This window comes from Symphalangus syndactylus, chromosome 14 (assembly GCF_028878055.3).
Source record: "Symphalangus syndactylus isolate Jambi chromosome 14, NHGRI_mSymSyn1-v2.1_pri, whole genome shotgun sequence".
NCBI classification, from domain to species: Eukaryota; Metazoa; Chordata; class Mammalia; order Primates; family Hylobatidae; genus Symphalangus; species Symphalangus syndactylus.
Window position 1 is genome coordinate 52,836,586 of NC_072436.2, and position 20,085 is coordinate 52,856,670.

Here is a 20,085-nt window from a genome sequence, read left to right on the forward strand (position 1 = left end):
TTGTGATGTGTGAAATGATTCTTTTTGGTGCCTGCAAGGTAATTTTCTCTAAAGCTCTGTATTCCTTTTGCATGCTTTTGGTGACTAATTTGTGCCCCTTGGAACAAGTGCCAGGCAGAACCTGGACTAAGGCGAGAGAAAACTGAATTCATTTGAGACACAAACTCAAACCGAGAAGAGGATCTTGCATTTGGGAAGTAAAACAGGCATGGTGTGCGGCAGTCACAGCTCACCTGGCCCTGAGGGTGTGGCAAGGAATATCTTGTGCTGTTTCTATTTAGTCCTACCTAAGTCCAGGTGCAGCAAGCTTTCTTTTTCTTCTTTCTTTTTGTTTTTCTTTTCTTTTTTTTTTTTTTTTTTTTTTTAAGACAGAGTCTCACTCTGTTAACAAGGCTGGAGTGCAGTGGTGCGATCTCAATCTCGGCTCACTGCAACCTCTGCCACCCAGGTTCAAGGGATTGGCATGCCTCAGCCTCCTGAGCAGCTGGGATTACAGGTGGCCACCACGCCCCACTAATTTTTGTATTTTTAGCAGCTATGGGGTTTCACCATATTGCCCAGGCTGGTCTCAAACTCCTGACCTCAAGTGATCCGCCTACCTCAGCCTCCCAAAGTGCTGGGATTACAGGTGTGAGCCATGATGCCCAGCTATGTTTTCTGTTTGTTTTTTTCTTTTTTCCATTTCTTGTAGAGATGGAGGGTCTCACGATGTTGCCCAGGCTGGTCTTGAACTCCTGGCCTAAAGCAAATCCTCCCTCCCAGCCTCCCAAAGTGCTGGGATTACAGGGCTGAAACACCATGCCCGACCTAGCTTTCTTTTCAATACCTCCTCCACTCCCACACTGGCTGTCTGGGATCCTCCATCTGTCTGGGAGGTAAGTATTTGAAAGTGTATGCCAGGTCTTTGAAAGGAAGGTTATCCATAAAGGGGCTGGCAAGGACTGAACAAGCCTGAGGACGCAGGTGGGCATCGTCTGTGTGGAGGCATTGCCAGGCAACATGCTGGCTGCTGCCCAGGAGAACCTCCCAGGATGCTAACGTGGCCCTCTGGGCTGATGACAGGGTGCTTTTGTAGGTGGGGCTGGGCATCTCCAGATTTCCCCACACTGTAATACCTTTTAATTGTTGGTATGTGCTAGAGCTTGGTGGAAAAAATAAAATGGACGAGTTCCATTTTGGGGGTCAGGATAGAGTTTTTAATGGGTGCATTAGTTCTCTTTTTATCCCAACTCTGCCAACAACAGAGAGGAACCCAGTGTTCTCACACTCCCCTCCCAAAGTTCAAGAACTCACTGGGTGTCCAAATCTGGATCCTTGCTCACAGTGCCCTTCATTGCGGTCTCACCATCTCAGCCACAGGTAGAGAACAGTAAAATCTTTTTTTTTTTTTTCTTAGATGGTGTCTCACTCTGTGGCCCAGGCTGGAGGACACTGGCAGGATCTGGGCTTACTGTAACCTCTGCTTCCCGGTTCCAGTGATTCTCATGTCTCAGCCTTCCAAGTAGCTGGTATTACAGGTGTGCACCATCATGCCCGGCTAATTTTTGTATTTTTAGTAGAGATGGGGTTTCGCCACGTCGGCCAGGCTCGTCCGAACTCCTGCTCTCAAGTCATCCACCTGCCTCGGCCTCCCAAAGCGCTGGGATTATAGGTGTGAGGCTCTGCGCCCAGCCGAGAACAACAAAATCTTAACCCTCAGTGTCTGCGCTGGGGATGCAGAGTGAGTGACTTCCAAAAGGTCATAAATACACTTTAAATCATTCATTTACTCATTCCATAAACATGTATTGAATACCCCTTATGTGCCATAAGGAATATAGGGGAGAAAAAGCCTTTGTTTTTGTTCTCAAAACAACAACAAACCGAAGTGCCGTAGGTGCTATGGTAGAAATATCCACATGTTGCTTGAAACACAAGGAACACATGTCTAACGTGGGGCCCAGCATTGGAAACCCAGTCCAAATCTTGCTGGGTGAGGTTGTAGGGATTCTTCAGTCATTGACTGAATCAACAAAGATTTACTGAACACTTACAATGTGCCAGGCTGTTATCTGGCCACTGAAGACTCAATCTTATAAATGAAGTAGCCAGATTCACAGCTCTCATGGAGCTTGTGTTTGAGTTGTGGTGTGGGGAGGGAGCTAAGGCAGAGGATGCAGAAGAGACAGACTGTATACCAGTCAGCCAATAAGCAAGCCATTGATTCCATGTGTTTTACTGAGTGTCTAATATGTGTCAGGCAGAGTGTTGCATGCTGGTATTATAAAGACAAATGAGACACTGCCCCTGTCCCTGAGGGTTTAGATAAAAAGGAAAGAGCCTGTAGGAAGGCCTAGTGCAAAGAATGGTGCTGTGTTTGGGGAAAATCAAGCTGTTCAGCTGAGCTGGGGCACAGGGTGTGGTGAGGGAGGGGGCTCCCTCTTTTAGTCATGAAATGCACCCTTTCCGCAACTTTGGAAAGAATCCTTCCTGGAAACTTTATATGAACCCTCTCAAAGTACTTATCGATGTAGACATTTGGAACACGCTGTAGGTCCTGGGTGTCTATAAAATAGCATCATCCAGCCAATCCTCTCTCCCCACATTGCTGAACTGAGGACATGTGGATTGGTACCTCTCGGTGGTTCAGAACAGGGGCCAGCAACCTACGGCCCTAGGGCCACCACCTGTGTAGTAAAGAAAGTTTTTTTGGAACACAGTCATGGCCATTCATTTAAATATTATCTATGACTGCTCTCGTGCTACAATGGCAGAGGCGAGTAATTATGACAAAGACCACATGGCCCAAAAGCCTACCTGGGCCTGTAAGAAAAAGCTGCCAACCCCTGGTCTAGGAGCTCTGCTTACCTGAAATACAAACCAATAATGAGTTTCTGACACACCAAGTTCAATTCCCTCCCTCCCTTCCTTCCGTCCTTTTCCTTTTCTTCCTTCCCTTCCTTCCCTTCCTCCTCCCTTCCTCCCTTCCTCCCTTCCCCCTTCTCACTCTCTCCTTCTCACTCTCTCTCTCTCTTTCTCTCTCTCTCTTCCTTCCTTGCTTTCTTACCTAACCCACATTCCCAGAAACTGATGTGAATAAAGACAAGTGTTGGACCAGAATGTGTCAAAGTCAAACTACAACTAGGATCTGCCTTCTGAGGTATGGCAAGAAACGAATTGGTTAATGTTTGCAAAATGCCAGGACATTCTTGAATAAAAGGCCCTATATAAGTTCACAGTATTTATAATTATTATTATTATTATTATTATAATTTATGAGATGTCATAAATCTCTCCAAAATAGGATGAGATCAACACTTAACAAGAGAACAGGACTCTATATAAATCGCTGTGGGCTCACCACCTCTAAGGAGGAGCACTGACTGAAGACAGGTGAGTGTGAAGCAGAGGCATGGATCTTACACTCGGGCTTATTGAGGATGAAAATCCAGTGTATGGTGATCAGTTGGCAATGATTGTGTCTCTGCTGCATAAGAAATATTGGACTCAGGCGAAGTTTAAGGACCTTGCAAAGAAAACCTAAGTTTGAAAAGATTTGTAGATGATAGAATAATTTTTCCTGTTCATTACAACACTTATCAAAATTCAGATTTCTTTTAATGCAAGTATGTCATTACTTTTGGATTTGTGAGCATGTGCAAATCGAATAATGGGAGGAAAGAAATGTGTGTGCACTTAACTGTAGCTGTAATAGGGCCAAATGCGATGTCACATTTGTTAACTGAAAGCCAAAAGACTAAGGTGTTTGTATTTTGCCAGATGGTAAATCCCTTGCTTGCCCTCATGGGCTCCATTAACCCATACACTGTAAGTATTGGTTCTATAACAGTCTTATTTTCTCTGCAAGCTGTGGAAGAACTAAGGCCAAGATGTCTAACAGTCTCGGCTAACAGACTAAAAAGACAGATAAACCTCTAGAGTTCATAGATGGAACAGAGAGGCCAAGGTCTCTCTGATTTTCTCTTTGTGCAGAAGGAAACATTCATGGGGTGTTGCTGTATGTGCATGTGTGTGTGTACGTGTGTGTGTATGTGTGTGTGTGTGTGTGTGTGTGTGTATGTAGGGAGGGAGAAGATTAGAATAGCAAGACGGCGATGAGTACGATGTGATGCTCCTGGAAAGGCCTTTAACAAATTTAAAAATTGAAGCATTTTAAAAATGAAACAAAATAAAAATTTAAAAAATTTTTTAAAAATGAAAAAATTAAAAAGTAAAAATAATAAAAAATTAAAAATAATTTTAAAACAGGCCTGGTGCCGGTGGTTCCTAGCAATTTGGGAGGCTGAGGCAGGTGGATTGCTTGAGCCCTGGAGTTTGAGACCAGCCTGGCCAACATGGCAAAACCCCGTCTTTACTAAAAATACAAAAATTAGCCAGGCATGTTGGCACACGGCTGTAATCCCAGCTACTCAGGAGGCTGAGGCAGGAGGATCACCTGAGCTCAGGCAGGTCGAGGGTGCAGTGAGCTGAGATCACATCACTTCATTCCAGCCTAGGTGACAGTGAGACCCTGTTTCGGAAAAAAAAAAAATTAAAACACTTATAAAAATTAAAGAGTAATCTAATGAGACATTCTTACAGGCTTATGATGGTGAGATGATTCCACAATTTTGGGCCACCGCACTCCTGCCTGGGAGACAGAGTGAGGCCTTGTCTCGACTGAAAAAAAAAGAAAAGAAAAAGCAAAAAACCCAGGGGCTGGGCGCGGTGGCTCATGCCTGTAATCCCAGCACTTTAAGAGACTGAGGTGGGTGGATCACCTGAGGTCAGGAGTTCTGGACCAGCCTGGCCAACATGGTGAAACCCCATCTCTACTAAAAATACAAAAATTAGCCGGGCGTGGAGATGTGTGCTTGTAGTCTCAGCTACTTGGGAGGCTAAGGCAAGAGAATCACTTGAACTCAGGAGGCAGAGGTTGTAGTGAGCCGAGATCACACCACTGCACTCCAGCCTGGGCGACAGAGTGAGACTTTGTCTCAAACAAAACAAAGCAAAACCTACCAAAACAGAAAGTCATTAAAAATAAAATTAAAATTAAAAACTTAAAAACAGAAAGGCCAGCGGCACACAGTGAGTAGGCAGACACAGAGACATGTTAGCAATAAACAAGGGTGACAACACAGCTTAGAGCAGGAGACCATGCCTAATGTGGATGCATACAGCAGTTCTCAGTTCTCTCAGGATTAGATGGGGACACCACAATGGGGCAGGGGCACCTTCATTGCTCAGCACGTTGAAGTGTTAATACGTCACATTTCTGGGCTGGATGGAGGACCCCAGTGACCTGCAATGATACCATTTAAGGTTAAGGTAAAGATTGAAAGCATTCATGGAAAAGGTTCTAAGGTGAGAAAACCATAAGACCAAAGATACCTGTTTCCACCTTTTCCAGAAAAATTGATGAACTGAAGAAGACATGGTCCATTATGCCTTACAAACTTACACAGTGCTTTGGGAATTCCCAAGTACTCAGTGGAGAGAGGGTGAGTAGAGGAAGATGTCCCCATCCAAACCACGAGGAACGTGAGGTAGCTCCTGAGGGATGCTCTGGTTGTCAGTTTCCAGTGTGCCTGGCAGGCCTGTTGCTCCAGCTTGTTGACACCCCCTTGCTGTTTGTTACTGTTTTGCTCTCTGAGTAGGGAGAAGAGGGATGCTACCATAAACATTGTGCTTGACATCATGACCAGTGTGCTGCCTTGGTCTGACATCTTCATAATGGTTTTAAGCAGGGAGCCAGAGGGGAATTAACAAATGAGTCACAGGGAACTGACAGACACTCTTTGAGCACACCCGAGTGATGTCTCAACAATCTCTTCTAAACACAGAGTACTTTCGTCACTTGTAAAGTTGGGCCATAGAGTTTGGGTTGCTTCAACATGCTGTATTTATGGGCAAAATACATTGTTTATCCATTAAAGAATTCCAAGCTAGGTGTGGTGGCTTGAGCCTGTAATCCTACCTACTCAGCAAGCTGAGGTGGAAGGATCACTTGAGGCCTGGAGTTCAAGACCAGCCTGGGCAACATAGTGAGACCCATTTCTACATAAAAACTAAAAAATTATCTGGGCATGGTGCCATATCCCTCTAGCCCCAGCTACTTGGGAGGCTAAGGTGGGAGTATCACTTGAGCCCAGGAGGTCAAGGCTGCAGTGAGCCATGATCGTGCCATTGCACTCTAGCCTGGGTGACAGAGTGAAACTCTGGCTCTAAGAAAAAAAAGAAAAATTCCATTGTCACTTCTTGCTCTTCCGTGATGAAATTGAAAAACTTTACCTTGATGACCTGGTCCCAGGAGCAAGCAGAAAGTAATTCTGTGTTCCCGTTAAGTGGCACATGTGTATACATAGACTCTTTCATTAAAGTGACTTCTCAACACAAATATTTAGTTCCAAGCATGGAAAATAAGGTAGCTCTCCTGTTACAATAAAAGCTGAGTCCTTCCACTTGGGTTTCCAAGAGGAAGTATTTTTCTTTCCTGGAAAAGCAGCAAAAAGAGTGAAATACCCTGGGTGGAGCATTTGAATGTGAGCAGTGCTTTTTCCTGAAGGGTCCTTCCATAAAGCCAGTGATGCACTTTCATGAGACCATGAGCTTTTCCTATACCCAAGCAGCTCTTTGTCCATTCTTTTCTCCTGGGATTGGTTGTCCTCTCTTGTTCACTGCTGGAGGCTCAGGATGCTGAATAAATGACTCCTGTTGGGTGATTAAATCTGAGAGTTCCTGCAGACCCAGCTAAGATTCCAGGTCCCTGAATCTTTTTGGTGTTGGGACTGAGCATGACATTTTCTGCTCAACTAAGTAAAATCAGACAGACCATCCCAACGTTGTAGAGAGAATAACAAAAAGCATGACTGCATCTGAAGGGCATATGCCCCCTCAGTTTAAGGAGACGGAAATCGAATAACTTCCTTTTCCTTTTTTGAGACAGGCTCTTGCTCTGTTTCCCAGGATGGAGTGCAGTGGTGTGATCATAGCTCACCGCACCCTTGACCCTCTGGGCTCAAGCAATCCTCCTGCCTCAGCCTCCCAAGTAACTGGGACTACAGGTGTATGCCACCACACCTGGCTTCAGATGACTTCCTTAAAGCCTCTCCATCTTGAGATGTAATCTCTTCCTGGGTGTTTGAAAGAAGCAACCCATAAGATTAACCTGAAAACAAAAGAGATGAGAAAAGCATCATGAAAGTACCAAGTGCCTTGTTTATATGCACATTCCTACATGTAATGACAGTAATAATTCAAAATGCTAGGCTGCCAGGCTCTGCTGACTGGGGCAATGATGACATATACCCTGGAGTGGCAGGGCTTGGTGGGAGGTGCTTTGGAGGCAAAGGTCCAGAAACTCTACCATTCCCTGAGGTCAACAGCAAACTATCCTGGGTGGTATTTGTGTATTGGTTTGGTCGCCAGTAGGAGAACCAGGGCTGTTTGTACTCATGGAAGGTGATTAGGGGAATGGTTGGGATAAGAGAGAGAGAGCACATGAGTGGGTGCTCCATGTTGGCCAGGTGTTCATTCTCCAGTCTTGTGAGCACCTCATGAGTTCAATCCTGGGACCCCTGCCCATGAGCCAGCTTCTTGGGGATTTGCTGGTGGAGGTAGCTCATCTCTCCATTCTCCCTGAGCTCTTGTCCAGGTTTGTTGCCGCATTGGGGTTTTACAGAGAGGGAATGGGGAACATGGCTCAAGGTGATAAAGGGGGTCTGTGATTCCAGGCTGGGGTTAGAGCAGTGGGAAACGTCTTCCAACCAGTGTACATTCCAGGGCACTGAGGAAAGTGTGGTCTTTCCTCAAACCTGAAGAAGAAGGGACCTAAATTCTAAGAAGTCACCAATACAAAATTCTCCTTTTGATAATGGAGATAATAAAGAGGCTCTTGGGATGAGGTATGGGCATCAGAAATTTGCTTTTCAGGGTCTGGAGTCAGGTCAGTATGTTTTTCGGTGGTTGAGATTCAAAGTGTCTTGCCTTCTTGAAATAAAGTAGTTGGTAACTTGACCGTATGTTGAGTTCCTGTGGGCTGAGTAAGAGTCTTCTCATTTTTAGATTAATTGAAAGGATGAATGGAGCACTTACTTGTCTTACTTTTGCTTTTTTTTACTATGATTCAAATAATTCATTTTCTTAGGTCAGATATGGGGAAATTTGTTCTTTTCACCCCTGCTTCTGTAGAAATATTACATGTTGTTGTGATGATGACTGATATTTTTGTATTCTCAAGCTAATTTTTGTTTTAAAGTGTTTCAGGAGCCATAGAGCCAGATCGTCATCATGTCTGCATTGTGGCTGCTGCTGGGCCTCCTTGCCCTGATGGGTGAGTGTGGCTGATTTTTCCAAATGACTTTGGAGATGGGAAGGATAAGCACAGGAACACAATGGCACTTCTAATACTTGAAATGCAACAAAAAAGATTATTTTTTTCCTAAACTGTCCAACAAATCCTGGAGTTAGGAACAGCCACCAACAATCAGCCTCTCCCCAAATGTCCCACAAAAGAGTGGGGTTCTCTGGAATGCAAGGTGGGCTTAAAACAGCACTGCTTGAAGCCAGACTTTAAATATACACCATCAACAGCTGCTCATTGTCCACTATAAAAAATGCCAAATTGAATTTATTCCTAAAGCATATATTTCCATAGAAGAATTGAGGTGGTTGCCAGAATAAGACTAATGAATAAGACTAATTCAAATAGAAAACCAGAATCAAGGCAACCGAGTACATGTGACTAAGCTAACCATTGAGGCTGATTTAGTTGCTGTGATTGAACTTCAGCTTTGCAGCTGGAGGAAAAAGGGAAAGTACTTGTTTTTGTTTGTTTTTGAGATGGAATTTTGCTCTTTCGCCCAGGCTGGAGTGCAATGGTGCAATCTCAGCTCACTGGAATATCTGCCTTCCAGTTTCAAGCGATTCTCCTGCCTCAGCCTCCCAAGTAGCTGGGATTACAGGCGCCCGCCACTACACCTGGCTAATTTTTGTATTTTTAGTAGAGACAGGGTTTCACCATGTTGGCCAGGTTCGTCTCGAACTCTTGACCTCATGATCTGGCCTCCCAAAGTGCTGGGATTACAGGGTGATCCACTGCGCCTGGCCTACTTGTTTTTTAATAAATAAAAGGAGGAAGCAAAGTTCCTTAGGAGAAGCTAAATTTTCCTGACTCTAAATTCAATAGATTTCTTAGATGAGGTCTCATAGTCATTCATTTAGTTATTGATCCATTCATTCAACAAATATTTAAAAATGCCTACAAGGTGCTAAGCATTGGGAATACAAAGAACTTTGAGGATCACAGAGTGTGGCTAGGGAGAGGTCCACAAGGCAGGAACCAAGGAGTGATAAAACCAACTGCAATACTAAGGGTGTTTGTCACCAGTTATAAAGATAAAAGTGCACTGATTAAAAAATAAAAAAGAACATGTCAGCTGGTTTAATTTTTAGTATATTCATAAAAGATCTAGTCTTTTCATTTCCACATTTTTCTTAGGTTACTTATCACAAGTTTGTAAAGTAGAAGTATTTACTCCAAAAGATGAGTATTTATCAATCCCATAAAGTTCTAAGAAAATAGAACCTGAAAATGCATTTATGTAAACACACAGGACACGTATGATTATAGGCAATAGATATATCTCCAAAGATCTGCAAATCATTAAGGTTTGATAATCTAATCTACTTTAGTCAAAGGATCAAATAAATTAAAAAGAGTAATCTGGCTGTGTGCGGTGGCTCACGCCTGTAATCCCAGCACTTTGGGAGGTCGACACGGGCAAATCACTTGAGCTCAGAAGTTTGAGACCAGCCTGGGCAACATGGCAAAACCCCATCTCTTCAAAAAATTAGAGAGGTGTGTTGGCTTGTGCCTGTGGTCCCAGCTACTTGAGAGGCTGAGGTGGCAGGATAGCTTGAGCCTGGGAGGTTGAGGCTGTGGTGAGCCATGATCATGCCACTACACTCCAGCCTGGGTGACAGTGAGACCCTGTCTATAAATAAATAAATTAATTAATTAATTAAAGAGTAATCTAATGAGACAGTCTTACAGCCTTATAACGGTGAGATGATTCTCAAAAGGAGCAATTTCCTGCCTACTGTAGGTGTCTTAGTACTGACTCACGTGCCCCCATTCTGGTGCAAATTGTAGATATAAATACTTGTGCACCCACCTTGTGTGAGCTGTAGATCTAAATACTCATGCACCCTCCTCCTGGTGTGAAGAGAAGGAACATTTTCCTCTTCAGTGGCCTTTGTGAAATCCTGAGTGTCTGAAACCACCCTCCCCTTCAGTGATGACTGGAATGACAGAGGTAGAGAGAGATGGAAAGGAGAAAGAGAGAAAGGGAAGAAGTGGAAAGTGGGTGATCCCATGTGGAGACTGGTCCCATGCCTCTCTCCTTCACTCCCTTCTGCAGCCTTAGGGTCTTATCTAGAAGTGTACCTGAGAGAAAGTGTAGCCAGCCTCAAATCCTCATTTACGAGCAGTGCCTTACTTTGGATCTGGGTTGATATCCCAGAGAGATCCAGGTTTTATACTTGTTTCTCCAGAGCAAACATAAATATTTCATCAGAGTTAGGAGTATTTGATGGAGAAGTGCTCGGAGTTCATATAAGATGAAAGAAGAGGCCGGGCGCGGTGGCTCACGCCTGTGATCCCAGCACTTTGGGAGGCTGAGGCGGGCGGATCACTTGAGGTCAAGAGTTCGAGACCAGCCTGGCCAACATGGTGAAACCTCGTCTCTACTAAAAATACAAAAATTAGCGGAGTGTGGTGGCATGCACCTGTAATCCCAGCTACTCAGGAGGCTGAGGCAGGAGAATCATTTGAACCCAGAAGGCAGAGGTTGCAGAGAGTCGAGATTGCGCCACTGCACTCCAGACTAGGTGGCAGAGGCAGACTCCATCTCAAAAAAAAAAAAGAAAAAGAAAAAGAAAAAAAAAAGGTAAGATGAGGACTACTTTACAGGGAACAAATCCTCTCTGATGTGTTCCAAGATACCACCTGACAACATCAAAGGGTACCAGAGCTTTACAAAGAGTGTAAGTGCTTCAATAGCTCCAATAGTTACTCATGTCTGCAGGGGAGCAGGTGAGAATTTGGTATTGAGGAAGTTTTTGTGATCATTTTTTGGGATATTTCTCATTTAAATTTCAAGAGTTTCAATTGCAGAGTGAAGGTGATGTAATTGATTTTATTATAGTTACTTTTATTAATGTAATTTTATTCATGGACAGAAGAATGATGAAAACTAGTTCCGTGCCTTAGGCTGAACTTTTCTCAACTTGTAGACTCGTCTGAAAGCAGCAACTGGGGATGCTATGGAAACATCCAAACCCTGGACACCCCCGGAGCATCTTGTGGGATTGGAAGACGTCACGGCCTGAACTACTGTGGTAGCTATGAGCTCTCACCCTCTCAACCTATCCCCCTGGCTCTCGCTGTTTCCCATGCCTCACGCTACTGAGTGTTGGAAAGAGTTCTGGGTATGGGGGTCCCAAAGCTCTGCTTCTTGAACGAGTCACTTAGCTGCCCCTGCATCCGTGGAAACGGGGCTAGCAGTACGGTATTTACAGTGTTGTTGTGAGCGCTGATCGACACAATGTGGACAAGGGTGCTTTTTATTTTTTATTTTTATTTATTTTTTTTGAGATAAGTTTCTGTCTTGTTGCCCAGGTTGGAGTGCAATGGTGCAATCTCGGGTCACTGCAACCTCCACCTCCCAGGTTTAAGCGATTCTCCGGCCTCAGCCTCCCGAGTAGCTAGGTTACAGGCATGTGCCACCATGCTTGGCTAATTTTGTATTTTTAGTAGAGATAGGATTTCACCATGTTGGTTAGGCTGGTCTCGAACTCCTGACCTCAGGTGATCCTCCCTCTTTGGCCTCCCAAAGTGCTGGGATTACAGGTGTGAGCCACTGTGCCCGGCCGAGAGTGCTTTTTAAACCATAAAAGCCCCTAGAAGGTAAGGCTAACTAAGTAGATTAATATTGGCTTTCCTTTTGCCCAGCATTCTTATTATTTCAGAAAGGGTTAAACTCGCATGATTTCTTGGTATCGTTTAGGAGTGGAAAACTGTGCAATTGTGAACAAACTTGTTGAGGAACACTATCTGAAGACTTATTGAAGGGTTTGGCAGAATTTCTCCTTCATGTCAGGTTGTAGCTGATAGGCAGGCACATTTTGTTTTATTGGGGTGCTTAGAATGGGACCAATAGTTCCTATGGCCATGGAATTGTCCTGGGTGGGCCAGAGCAGCCCCTGAGAGCCCAGCCGAAGGGCACTGACAGCCACAGGGGACCCTGGCTCAGGGGATGCTGACTCAAGCTCACAGGAGGAGAGCCCTAACTTCAGGTCAGGGAGTGGCCACTACTAAAGATTTAAGACCAAAATCTGGGATTCTCAGTCCTCGACCATTACCCAGATCCTTGGATTGTTCTTTCTCTCTCCCCTTGAGCTCCTGTTGCAGCATAAGTCACACCGAGCTGCATCCTTCCTTTTGTGTTTGGTTTAGGAGTTCGTGCTTCTGAAAGGCTGGCTGAAATAGACATGCCATACCTCCTGAAATATCAACCCACGATGCAAACTATTGGCCAAAAGTACTGCGTGGATCCTGCCGTGATCGCTGGTGTCTTGTCCAGGAAGTCTCCCGGTGACAAAATTCTGGTCAACGTGGGCGATAGGACTAGCATGGTGCAGGTAACTCTCCATCCGTTGACACATGTGACCATTCTGCTGTGTGGCACCACTGCTTTGTTTTTTGGATGATGGCAAAGCTTCACAGAACACAGCATGAATGAAGCTCTCTAGAGCTGTGACAGTCACAGTTCTGCCTGAGAGATATGAGCAGCAACATTTCTGCTTCATGTTGAGCCACAATTTCTTTTCACGGTAAATAATGTCATGTTTCCAGAATATCATCTGGGCCACCCTATTCTGGATTTCTGGACCTAAGTGGTCCAAGAGAAAGATCACAGATTAAATCTTTCCTCAGTTACTTTGTAGCCATGTGGCCTTGAATAAGTCATTTAATCTCACTGGGCCTTAGTTTCTCTACCTATAAAATGCCATTCTTACAGCATTATTATGAAGATTCCATGAAATAATGCAAAAAAGTACCTGATATCTGTTGGATTCTCAAAAAATGTTAAATTTCTTTTCCTTTATCTTTTTTCTATACAATTCTTAGTTCTGAAGATTGAGTTTTATTTTTGCGTGAATTCTGCCTGGTATCACTTGTCAGATAGAGACTTCTGGGGAATGGTCACTAAACCACTGTTCAATTAACTCTGCACCAGGGAATCAGTGATGGCAAGGGTGAGAATGAGGCTCGATTTTTTCCATTGATCTCACACTGCTTTTGTGGTTGTTGTTGAGGAACCTGTGAGTATTGCAGTCATTTTTTTAAGATTTTAGAAAAATGTATTTCTCAATGATCTCTTCAAATTTGCTTTCCTTGACTTTTTTGTATCATACTTTTAAAGTACTTTCAAATACTTTATTTTACTTCGATTTGGAGACCCATCCAATAATCTGATAAAATGAGGTGAGGGACAAGTAATTCATCCTTGACAAGTGAGGAAATAGAATCACAAGGAAGGAGTCGCTGCTACAAAGTCACATGGCAGCTGCAAGAGGCAGAACTGGGACCGAGAACAGTATCTTGTGATGTTAGGGCTGACATAATTTCTGCTGTGCTGTTCTGTCTCCTTTGTAAAATCTGGTTTTTGAGGAAAGGATGAGTCAATCTCCTTTGAAGATGAAATAAGAATTCCCTAGATTTGGGCCAGGTGCGGTGGCTCATGCCTATAATCCCAGCACTTTGGGAGGTCAAGGAGGGTGGATTACGTGAGGTCAGGAGTTCGAGACCAGCCCAGCCCATATGGTGAAACCCCATCTCTACTAAAATTCAAAAATTAGCTGGGCATGGTGGTGCATGCCTGTAATTCCAGCTACTTGGGAGGCTGAGGTGGGAGAATTGCTTGAATCTGGGAGGTGGAGGTTGCAGTGAGCTGAGATCACACCACTGCACTCCAGCCTGAGCGACAGAGTGAGACTCCTCTCAAAAAAAAAAAAGAGAATTCTCTAGATTTGGACATTTCTCCCAAATATGATGAAACCTAATGGAAGTGGTTATCAAAGGTGTATAAGAAGGGTTAGAAGTCCCTTTAGACATTCAGATCATCTGGAAAAAGAATTGCAAGTTCAGAAAGAAAAACCCCTTTCTGGCCTGTTTGGAGGGTTTGCATTGGCAGCATTGAAGGAGGGCATCGCACTGCTACCTACACTAACTCAGTCATTAACTGAGTTACACCCTTATGCTGAGGCAGCAGTGAAATGTTTGCTCGTCCCTTCCTTAGCCCAAACCTTGTAACTTTACTACCTTTTTTCTTTGGCAGGAACACTTAACATGAGATCTATCATCTTAACAGATTTTTTTTTTTTTTTTAGACAGGGTCTGGCTCTGTCACCTAGGCTGCAGTATAGTGGCATGATCTTAGCTCACTGCAACCTCTGCCTCCTGGGCTCACGCGATCCTCCTCAGCCTCCCGAGTAGCTGGGATTACAAGCATGCGCCACCATGCCTGGCAAATTTTTCTATTTTTTGTAGAGACGGGGTTTCATCATGTTGCCCAGGCTGGTCTCGAACTCGTGGACTCAAGTGGTCTGCCTGCCTCAGCCTCCCAAAGTGCTGAGATTACAGGAGTGAGCCACTTTACCCGGCCACAGATTGATTTTTTTTTTTTAAGTCTAGTTTACTAACTCTCGAAGCTTATTGTGCATACGAACACCTGGAGCTCTTGTTTACATGACAATTCTGATTCAGTAGGTCTGAAATGGGGCCCAAAGTTCTGCAATTCTAATAAATAAGTTCTCAGTTGTTGGTGATGTTGCTGGTCCCTGAACTACATTTTAAGTAAAACCCAGGATATAGGTTTGGTCAATATGATGGGTGCTGGAAGCAGTGGTGGTGCCTTATTTAGGTTGAGACATAGTTTCGGTTACAAAATAGGCTGGGCACAGTGGCTCACGTCTTTAAAATTCCAGCACTTTGGGAGGCTGAGGTGGATGGATCATTTGAGGTCAGGAGTTTGAAACCAGCCTGGCCAACAAGGTGAAATCTTGTCTTTACTAAAAATACAAAAATTAGCCAGGGAGTAGTAGCGGGTACCTGTAATCCCAGCTACTCAGGAGGCTGAGGCAGAAGAATCACTTGAGCCTGGGAGGCGGAGGTTGTTGTGAGCTGAAATCACACCACTGCACTCCAGTCTGGGCGAGAGAGTGAGACCCTGTCTCTAATAATATTAATAATAATAATAATTAAGACAGGAGTAAAAAGGAGTGTAGAAAAAGAGGGACACATTGAAATAACAAATTAAGACAACAGTAGCAACCACAAGATACTAATAATTGCAATAAATATAAACAGAGGAAACCTACTGGTTTAAAGACACAGATGTATGAATGAGATTAAAAGCCCAAATCCAGATTTACATGGTTTATGAGAGAAACACTTAAAGCATTTGAATATGCAAAAGTTTGAAGTAAAAGTATGGTAAAAGAAGACCTATCAGGAATACAATAATCAAAATAATGTTGATAACTATGATACATTAAATAAAATACACTTTAGAAGAAAAAATATTTGGGATGGAGCGAATCATGACATAACAAAAATGATTGAATTTATCAAGGAAGTATAGCAATTTAAAACAAGTAGACACCAGTAAAATAGCCTCAAAATATATGCAGCATAAATTATTATTACTATAATAATAAACCTGCTATCATAGTGGGAAATTTCAACACATCTCTCTTGATTATTTACAGGTTATACAATAAACAAACCGGCAAAGATATAGAAGAAAAATAAGTAAAACAATTAACACATGTAACAAACACAATTAACAGACTTGATTGTTAATTGGGGGAGGGAGGGAGAGCAGGAAAGAAAAAGAGAGAGAGAAGGAGGGGCATATAATTATTTATGTATCCATTAGGATATATACAATTGTCTCATGCACATGAGGAACATTTTACAAAAGTTGATCATATATCATCTATTAAAGAAATCCTAAAAAATTTCAGATCTCACAATAATACAATTATGCCAGAAGATAATTTTAAGAATTAAAAATCTCTGATCATATGGAAATTCAAAATACATGCACACACACACATACACAACACTAAGTAACTCTTAGGTTAAAGAAACAAATCATAGTGAAACTTAAAAATAACTAAAACAGGATGATAGAGAAACACTAGATATTAGAAACTATGAGATATGGTAAAAATGCTTTAAGGGAGATTTACAGTTACAAACCTAATATTTAAAAAAAAGAAAGCCTTTTTTCTAACTTTTAAGTTCAGGGGTTTATGTGCAGGTTTGTTCCATAGGTAAACGTGTGTCATGGGGGTTTGTTGTACAGATTATTTCATCACCCAGGTATTAAACCTAGTACCCATTAGTTATTTTTCCCGACCCTCTCCCTCCTCCCATCCTCCACCCTCCAACAGGCCCCAGTGTGTGTTGTTCCCCTCTATGTGTCCATGTGTTCTCATCATCTGGCTCCCACTTATAAATGAGAACATGTGGTATTTGGTTTTCTGTTCCTGTGTTAGTTTGCTAAGGATAATGCTGGCTACAGATGTGTAAGCATACAATACAGTGTTGTTAATTATAGGCACAATGTCATACATCAGATCTCTAGAACTTACTTGTCTTGCATGACTAAAATTTTATACCCATTAATTAGCAACTCCCAATTTCCCTCTCCCCATCAGCCCCTGGCAACCATCATTCTATTCTTTGCTTCTATGAACTTAACTATTTTAGATACCTCATATAAGTGAAATCATGCAGTATTTGTCCTGTGACTGGCTTATTTCACTTACATAATGTCCTCAAATTCATCTATGTTGTCATATAATGCAGGATTTCCTTCTTTTTAAGGTTGAATAATATTCCATGATATGTATATCTTGGATATGTGTGTCTTTATTCATTTATCTGTCAGGTACATTTAGGTTGTTTCTACCTCTTGGCTATTGGGAATAGCTTTGCAATGAATGTGGGAGCTCAGATATCTCTTTGAGATCCTGATTCCAATTCTTTTGGATGAATACCCAGAAAGGGGATTACTAAATCATATGATATTAATTTTTACTTTATTTTTTTTAATTTTTTGAGACAGAGTCTCACTCTTGTTGCCCAGGCTGGAGTACAATGGCACGATCTCAGCTCACTGCAACCTCCGCCTCCTGGGTTCAAGCAATTCTCCTGTCTCAGCCTACCGAGTTGCTGGGATTACAGGCACCCACCACACCTGGCTAATTTTTGTAGTTTTAGTAGAGATGGGGTTTCACCATTTTGGCCAGGCAGGTCTCAAACTCCTGCCTGGTGAGCCACCCGCCTTGGCCTTCCAAAGTGCTGGGATTACAGGTGTGAGCCACTGCACCCAGCCCATGTGGTATTTCTAATTTTAATTTTTTGAGAAACCACAATACAGTTTTCCATGGTAGCTGCACCATTTCGCATTGCCATCAACAATATACAATGATTCCAGTTTCTCTACATCCTCACCAACCCTAGTTGTCTTAGTCTGTTTTCTGTTGCTTATTACAGAATACCTAAATATGGGTAATTTATGAAAGATAAAATTTATTTCTTACAGTTCTGGAGGCTGGGGACTCCAAAGTCAAGGGGACACATCTGGTAGAGCCTTCTTGCTGGCAGGGACTCTTTTCAGAGTCCCAAGGTAGCTCAGGGCCTCAATGGTGAGAGACTGAGTGTGCTGGCTTAATCTCTCTTCCTCTTCTTATAAAGCCACCAGCCCCACTCTTGTAATAACCATTAACCCACTAATCCATTAATCTATGAATAGATTAATCTAATCACCTCTTAAAAGCCCCACCTCTCAATACTGCCACATCGGGGATTAAGTTTCAACATGAATTTCACAGGGGACAAGCATTCAAATTATAGCACCTGTCTTTTGCATTTTTGACAGTAGCTATTCTAACAGGTATAAATAGCTTTACTGTCTGATCTCCAGGTGTTGTTGGAGGGCCAGTGCAAGTTCTTGACTTTGCTGCACAGAAGAATTTGGGCATAAGTGCAAAGTAAAAGTAGGCGAAGAAGTTTATCGCAAAGCAAAAGTACACTCTGGTAGCTGGGTGGCGAATGAGACAGCCTCATGTGACATTGGGAAAATCCCTTCATGGAAAGCTTATATGATTATTCGTAAGAGAGAGGGGATGGTTATTGCTGTTAAGCATGTTTCGGGGTCTCCTAGATGCACATGTGCTATTGTTGTGCATGCTAGCACATACATCGAGTGTGTCAGCATTTTAATTCTCTGCCCAGGAGTGTGCTTTTTTTTCACTCTTATAATGAGCATAGGTCAGCCCAAGGACACTAATCATGGGTTTCTGTGCTTGCCTGGATTTGGGGATTTTCCCTTCTGTTCTTTGTCCTCCTTACTGCAAATTTTTTTTTTTTTTTTTAGACAGGGTCTCACTCTGTCACCCAGGATGGAATGCAGTGGTGCAATCATGGCTCACTGCACCCTCTGCCTCCCAGGCTCAATTGATCCTCTTAGGCTCAGGTGATCCTCCCACCTCAGCCTCCCAAGTAGCTGGGACTACAGGCACACACCACCATGCCCAGCTAATTTTTGTATTTTTTGTAGAGATGAAGTTTTCCCATGTTGCTGAGGCTTGTCTTGAACTCCTGAGCTTAAGTGATCTACCTACCTTGGCCTCCCAAAGTGCTGGGATTACAGGCATGAGCCACCGTGTCTGGCGCTGTAGGATATTCTGACCTTGAGTCCCGAATGTAGTTTGTGCACTGTCAGTGGTTTGTTCTCTCCACCTGTCTGGCAAATTTGTTCCCCATAAGGGAGGCTATGACCACCCTATCTAACCTATCTCACAGAAGACTGAAGGTGGCATTGGTTCCATCAAAGGTGAAAGGAGAACAAGAGACGGAAAATGAACAAGCGCCACTGAGCCCAAGAAGCCAGATCACCCTCCCACCCAGCTTACATGGCTTCTTCTCTGCCTCCCTCCCTCCAGGACCCTGACTCTCATGCTCCCATATCCTGGATTAGTGAGTCTCAGGTTTCCCAGACGACTGAAGTTCTGACTACTAGAATCAAAGAAATCCAGAGGAGGTTTCCAACCTGGACCCCTGACCAGTACCTGAGAGGTACGTGTAACGCTGTCAGTCAGTTGTCTCAAGCACAGAATTAATAGGGACAAATGTAATACATTGCACTAGATTCCCCCAAACCCCAACTGCCTCCTAATAGGCAGTTAGTAAAGAGACTCAGAGTTAACTGCTGAGTATCTCAGGTCAGCATTAACCTACCTCATGCATTTCAGGTGGACTCTGCGCCTACAGTAGGGGTGCTGGCTATGTCCGAAGCAGTCAGGACCTGAGCTGTGACTTCTGCAATGATGTCCTTGCACGAGCCAAGTACCTCAAGAGACATGGCTTCTAACACCTCAGATGAAACCCAAGACCATGATCACATATGCAGTCTCAAATGTTACACAGATAAAACCAGCTAAGGGGACCTGTAACTGGGAATCTGTTTGACCTAAAAGTCATTAACATGAATCACATTACAGGAAGAATTTTGACCTGCATTTATGATATATAGTGTATGTCTGTGTGGATCAAGGGCCATGTTTCTTTAAAGGTATTCTCACGGACATTAGCTGTGCTGTGGGTTTCTGTGAAGTGAATTTTATTTTTCACTGACTAGCGTTGCCAGATTCAGCAAGCAAAAATGTAGGAAGCCCAGGTGAAATTTGAATTCCAGATAAATGACAAATAATTTTTTAGTATAAGTCCCATGCAATATTTGGAACACATTTATACTAACAAATTATTAACTGTTTATTTAAAATTCAAAATTATCTGGGCTTCCTGTATTTTATCTGGCAACCCTATCATTAACTTCTTTGATAAAAGTCAGTGTTTCAAATTTTAATTGAAAAATTTTGATGAGAAAAAGGGTAAGATGGCAGCCAGCCCCATCTACTGCATGAAATGGCTTCAGGAAAGTCACTTGCTAACTTTCTGGCATC

General features: G+C 43.1%; 1 protein-coding gene across 3 annotated transcripts in view; it reads left to right on the forward strand.

The window, feature by feature from the left end:
* Nucleotides 1-19,641, forward strand: part of LYG1 (lysozyme g1) — a 32,505-nt gene extending 12,864 nt beyond the window's left edge. The window contains exons 2-9 of one of the 3 annotated variants that reach the window (XM_063617635.1): nt 1,397-1,517; nt 3,284-3,372; nt 5,393-5,483; nt 8,240-8,314; nt 11,278-11,382; nt 12,500-12,684; nt 19,066-19,198; nt 19,375-19,641. In XM_063617635.1, the coding sequence (XP_063473705.1) occupies nt 8,272-8,314; nt 11,278-11,382; nt 12,500-12,684; nt 19,066-19,198; nt 19,375-19,493 (585 nt within the window). In that variant the 5' untranslated portion in view covers nt 1,397-1,517; nt 3,284-3,372; nt 5,393-5,483; nt 8,240-8,271 and the 3' untranslated portion in view covers nt 19,494-19,641. Of the gene's footprint in view, nt 1-308; nt 1,518-3,283; nt 3,373-5,368; nt 5,484-8,239; nt 8,315-11,277; nt 11,383-12,499; nt 12,685-19,065; nt 19,199-19,374 lie in introns of those variants that run through there. The other 2 variants (XM_055242375.2, XM_063617634.1) reach the window with 2 other exon arrangements.
* The last annotated feature ends 444 nt before the right edge of the window (nt 19,642-20,085 follow it).